This window comes from Antrostomus carolinensis, unplaced genomic scaffold (assembly GCF_000700745.2).
Source record: "Antrostomus carolinensis isolate BGI_N321 unplaced genomic scaffold, ASM70074v2 scaffold22139, whole genome shotgun sequence".
Taxonomy (NCBI): Eukaryota; Metazoa; Chordata; class Aves; order Caprimulgiformes; family Caprimulgidae; genus Antrostomus; species Antrostomus carolinensis.
Window position 1 is genome coordinate 17,865 of NW_010340930.1, and position 6,188 is coordinate 24,052.

The 6,188-nt window shown below is 44.2% G+C and overlaps 1 protein-coding gene across 1 annotated transcript in view; it reads right to left on the minus strand.

Annotated features, from left to right (window-relative positions):
- The window catches only part of LOC104531447 (cilia- and flagella-associated protein 61-like), a gene marked incomplete at both ends in the record, with an annotated part of 5,598 nt that extends 3,815 nt beyond the window's left edge, over window positions 1–1,783 (minus strand). Inside the window, one exon of the mRNA XM_010176332.1 lies at window positions 1,491–1,783. Coding sequence (XP_010174634.1) covers window positions 1,491–1,783 — 293 coding nt within the window. The remainder of the gene's footprint in view (window positions 1–1,490) is intronic.
- Window positions 1,784–6,188: the final 4,405 nt, after the last annotated feature.

Sequence of the window (6,188 nt, forward strand, 5' to 3'; positions counted from 1 at the left end):
CTCAACAAATTAAGCCCCCAAGAACTGCCAATCAACAGTTGATATTGGCTCAAATCCCAAAAGGCACAGAGCTGCTGCAGGGCCGATTCCTGCACAGCCTGATCCCTTGGCGAATGCAGCTGCCTTCCTGGCGGAGGCTGCTCCCCGGAGCCCTGTCCTCCTCTGAGCCCATCCTCCCAGGTGGCTAAAAGCAGATAGAGGAGCCACATAGGACAGCTGAACCACTTTTGGAGAATATAAAGCCTCTGACATCAGAAGTAATTGCACATCTCTCATCTTAGAGGCTGGGTAAGTGGGACCTTGAGAGTGAAGGACCATGGCTGGAGGAAGGAAGGACATGGGGCACAAAAGTGCAAGAGAAACAAACCATGAGGAAATGGGGGTCTTGAAGGAATGGCACCTGCCACACAGGCAAGGTGGTGGGGAAAAGAGGGGGGGCTGATGGGGAAGTGGTGAACAGATAGTAAGTTACAAGAACCACATTGAGATCTCTGTGGAAGAAGGATAAAAATAGAGGGAGCTCAAAAAGAGGAGAGAAACTGAAGAGCTGCATATAAGGAGAGAGTGGGAAGAACACCACCATTGATACAGGGACCAAAGTCAGGAGACTGCTAGTGGATAAAAGTGCTATGCAAGGTCTTCACCTCCATCAGGAAGGGCTTAACTATCCATATGTTAAAAAGAAAACAGTAGAGAAAACCCAATGGCTTAGAGCTTTCCATTGCAGGGGAGCCGGCGGGCACCACCAACTCCTGAGGAGCTCTCCAGGGGAGGCACACGGCTCTTCCTTTCCAGAATTACAACAGACTTGCTGCACAGAGCAGCGTGCCCGCAGCAGGGTGTGTTGAGGGGGCCATACGGCTTCCTATGGATGCATGTTTTGAAGTGACTATCAGAAGTGCTCACGCACATGGATTAGCCCCATAAAGAAAAACAGAATTATTCTGCCCATTAGGAAAGGCTACAACCTGTCACAAACTTCACAGTGGGGCCATACCTGTGAGTGTGCGTTTAATTTACTGAGATATCGATACTATAGAAGAACAAAAATCCAGTCATTAATGTAGAGGGAGAAAAATCTGTTTAAAATATATTTTAATTAAGTTACATAGTAAGCCTCTCTATCCTAACATGGCTTCTACGATGACTTAACCAAATGCACATAACTATAGACAGGAGTTACTGAATGTATTTAAATAATAAGAGGATTTCTGGAATTATTTAGAAAATGAATTAAGAGTATTTGTCATTCAGCAGCGAACAACTACTTGTGAGTCAGGTGACTTAAATACATTTTAATCCAAATCATTCAGGGTATTAACAATGGTTTTATTTGGATTTTAAAAAAACAATTCTTTAGACTAACAAGTGAATGTTCCATCTTCTAGAGACAATGAGAAAATAGATAAACCAACAAGGTACTATCAAAATTTGATGGTCTTTCTCTTAAAAAACAGACTGAAGGAAACACAATAAAAGCATATACTTACTGAACACTGCAATTTAAATGGTTTTGTATTAGTAGTGAAAGTAGCACATGTGATAAGGTCTGGGTCGTCGCCTTCATTCCACTGTGCCAGGATACTGTCATAATAAACAGATACGCCAGCCTTTGACAGTGCCTCCTGAACAGCACTTTCGATTTCGTTGTTGTTAAGGCAAGTAACATTTGAGCTGAGTGGAGGCTGTACGAGATGTATGCGAGAACCATTAATTCCAAGAGATAAGAGGGTTTCTACCGTGGTGTAAATGTCAATTGTATTCCCATAGACAATAACGTTCCCTAAGGGGGAGAAAAAAAAAAGAAAAAAGGAAAAAATTTCTAAGACGTACAATGAAAACCTTATTAGTATAACTCAGATGATAATAACACGAAATTGCTCTCTTTGACCCTCTTATTTCTCTGATGCTATGAAGCAAACAATGTTACCTAGCAACAGTAGCTAAGATAATTTAGTGAAGAATCTGCACAAAACATCCCACAAAGTAGGCAAGTACTTAACACAGAAGTATGACATTCATTCTGACCCCATAATTTGAAATTATTTTGATTGAAAATCCTCTAGGGGAAATAAAACCCCACGTTTTTTTATTTTGTTCTCCCCTCCCTCCTCAATTTTCCTCATTCAAAGGACTTGTTGGGGAGGGGGACAGGAGAAAATTAGATACATCATGCAGAAAAAACCCACAAACTGGGCCCTGATGAAGTTACAGAAAACAAGCCATTGTGCAATATGGGAGGTCACCAGCGCTGCTGCTTCCTTCTGCAAAAGCCTAATCTCCAGACAATGGAGTCGCCCCTGCAGACGTACCCCTGTGCCTGCTGCTTCCTATCTGCCGTCTTGTCTCACCCAACTGCCCCACTGAGGGGCACAGGCAGCCGATGGGCTGACAAGGAGCGGCTGGCAGCTCTGTGCTGCTCTTTGAAGACAGCTGCCTCCCTCCCATGCACATCAGAGAAAGCCCCAAACCTAAATGCCTCAAGTACGTGCTCCAAACCAGCCAGCCTCCGTCCTTGCACGCTGCCCAGAAACCAGCAAGCTTGAGACAGATCAGTCGGTATGAAAACAGCGTTTGGATATTTGCAGTGCATTGTCACTAGAGCAGAAATCGCTATTTAAACCAGCTCCATCTTTCCACCCCACTGGGTGAAGGGAGCTCTGATCCACAGCTCCCACCTTCCAGGGAGTGCCCTTATCTACAAAGCCGCAGGCTGTACTGTAGGATCTTGCAAAATCTCTTATTGAAGCGGTGCCACTTCAAACTGCACAGTTAAAGCTGAGAGCAAACATGTGAGGATGAGGGGGAAGCAGGTTCTGTGTGAGCATGATGTGACACTCCAGCCTAATGGCTAAAGCCCTCCTGGCAAAGGGGGAGGCAGAGCCGGGATGCATTGGAGCATCTGTGCGCTTTATTTAAGGATGGTTTAATATAAAACACAAACATTCCTCTGAGCAGAGACTGAAACGTGCTCCTCTGCTCCCTGTTCCCTCTGTCTCCCTGCTTGGAATAGGAACCTTTTTTCTACTCTGTGATCCACGAAGCCTTCAAGTAATTCATGGAAAATGGCACAGCTCTCACAGGACAGACTGGGAACTCCTTTCCTGGTGGCTATGAGGGCCACAACCAAGCTCCTGCCCGAGCAAAGGAGGACCAAGCCCAGCCTTGTGGGCTCCTCCGTGCACGCAGCAGAACGATTGCACAAAACCACCAGCTCTGTGTCTGTGCTGTGTTCAACCGCCCCAGCACCCAGCTCAAGCTTCAAGGCCAAGGTAGATGGAGGAACACTCAGCCTGTGAATTTTAACAGGCTTTCAGTAAGACATCAGCTCCTACACATTAAGTCTGATGGATGTTTCAGTGCGCTCAGAATCTGATCTGTCAGTACAAGGATACATCAAATGCACGTTCCCGTTACATTTAATGTCCCATACCTGGGCAGTGCTGCTGGTCAGCAGGTGCATTTATTGCTTTTTGGGAAATCCCTGGCAGAAATAGGAAATAACTGAGCCATAGCTACACAAGCGAACATGTAAATCCTTGCAACAGAGGACATCATACACTCCAGCATGGAGCTGGGAGAAAGGAAACTGCAGAAAAGCTAACACCCCCCAAGTGTCCATTTTCCAGGTAAGGTGTAAACCAGAAGAAGCTAGTGCACAAATGTCAGGCCACCCTGGGCTTGTCCAGTCTCAGATTGAAGCTGAGGGATAACACAGAGAATGCAGGGCCTTGTATGAGAAGACTGATGATATGGCAGTAGTTTCTCTATGAGCTCTACAAAAATAACTTGTAGTCTGGCATTGAAGGAAAAGTATAGGGTGGAATGTACTAAAGAGAAATCAGTGTTGAAACACATGAAGTGTTTCAGGAATGGCCTTTAATTGACACAAACAGCAGCTGGCACTGGCTCCCTTCAGACTACATAGCAGTAACTGCAATCAGAATTTGGACAAACAGAGACTTTCCTACATAACTGGCTTGATCTTGACTTTGGGCAGCATTTGTTTTCCTACATGGCACTGCAGTAAGCAGTGATGAGCAGGTACGGGAGTGCCTCATGCATAACTAACTTGCATGTTTATTTCGGCATTGGCATTTACATCTCACTACAAGTGACAGCATCCCTTACAACCTAAATTTTGCTGTTTCATAGGCTAAACTGATTTCACTGGGACCACATTTACTGCATGAGACACAGAGCAATACTAAACAGAGTATTCACAAGCCCTAGCTCACAAGAATATTAATGATAAAAATTGTTAACCAATGTTTTATCACTCCCCTTTGACTACAAGGTTATTTTACTTGTCCATATCCATCTGACTACTTGTAGCTGCCAAATAAGCATCTCCTCATAACTGCCAGAGAAAAGAATTGCCCTGTGATTATACATGCTTGGAAATGATGGCAAGCATGTTTTTACTGTTCGCTTCAATGATCAGAGGGACAGAACAATTTTACCTGCAAATCTATTCATCTGAAATCATAACGAGGGAGTCTTACTACTTTAATAAATATAATACAGAATACATATAATGTGTGATAATGGGAATTCCATCCAATGTGTACATTGCCACGCTGACTTTCCAAGCCAGAAGAACCCTTTCTGCTGCTTGTGCCTGCCAGGACACCTATCTGTTGGCAGTACTGTTCTCATGGGAGAGGCAAAAAAGAAGGAAGACTTGTGACTGATCTGTTTTTTTCACCGCTGCAGTAGGGTGCAATGCAAGTTTGCAGGTGAAATACAAACTTTGACACATTCATTTTTAGTAATCTAATGTTCTAATAGTGCAGGTAAGATTGTGGTATGTGATTGCTGACAGCTTTACATTACATCTACACATTTTCAAATAGCAAGTGGTGAGAAACACAAGCAGCTGAAGAGGATGCAGTGGCTGGGAAAGCGGAATGAGAAGTGCTTACCAAAAGCACAGCTTAGCAAAGTTTTATTCTGACTCTAAGGGAAGCAAGTCTGGGCAACTGAGAGATCCTCATCATCGGGCAGAAGCAGCCTCTTTGGAGGGAAGTTCCATTATTACATTATATGTTGGCATCTCTCTATATACGAGATCAGACTCAAGCCCTGCATTTCTCAAGGAAAATTAAAATTCTGTTTTATATGGTAATATTAAATACAACTGCATTAGATCAAGGAAAGCAATGCTCCTTTACTGACCTCCTGTAAATCAACAATTTACTGTTTCTGCTTATTACAATATTAGTGGCTTTTTAGATTACAGTGCTAGTAGTCTAGGAACTACAGATATTCATTATGGACTGAAATTATGTTCACTGGACAGATAGCAGTTCCTCAGGATGCTTTTATTATTTAACTACATGAAAATGTATCTATCTGTGAGTAAACATAATAATCTTCCATGGAAAAAAGCAGCCATAAATAAAGATTGTTAGAGTAGTTTTATCATTTATTACTAGAATGTCAGCGTTCTGCTGCAGAGCAGGATCATTCATTTTCCACAAGTGGAAGCACAAGATTTCAGTGACCCTAGCATGACCTAAATCTTTTTCATTTGCAAAAGCTAAAGGAGAAAACCAGTATTAGCTAAAGCATCAGTGGCTCCGGTTGGTGATTCATGCACTGGAATTTTAATGCGTTAGTATTCCTACAAACATGCTTTTAATAAGGCAGTAAACTATGTTTAGGTAAAGAGAAAAAATAATTGCTCCATTTTGGGCCATTAAAGCAGTTTTGTTCCTTACTTTACTTCCATCCTACTTTTTATTTTCATGGAAAGTGCAGAGCTAATAGGAGATGAATTTCAATTAGTCACAATTACAGTTATAATAGGTTACATGCATTAGGCGGCTGGGTTTCATCAGAGAAGCCGCAGCGGCAGAGGGCAGCCGTTGGGGCTGGTGCTCATGCTGCTCCCAGGCCCTCGGCAGCAGGATGCCCTTCCAGAGCTGCCAGCATGACCAGCCCGGGGCAAAGGCCTCTGGCCCCAGCTTGGGGGACCCTGCTACAGCCCACCACGCTGCAGCCGGCCAAGGAGCTGACAGTGGCAGACGTGGCTCGCTGCTTCTCCCATGGGCTCCTCGGCAACACCTGCTGCTGAGTGCCGGCCAGCTTCCCCCCTGCACCTTGCCTATCCAGAGGGGCCCAGGGAGGAAGGCTGCAGCAACCACACTGCTGCCCATCCTTGGCAGCTCTGTTGGGTTTGGGGG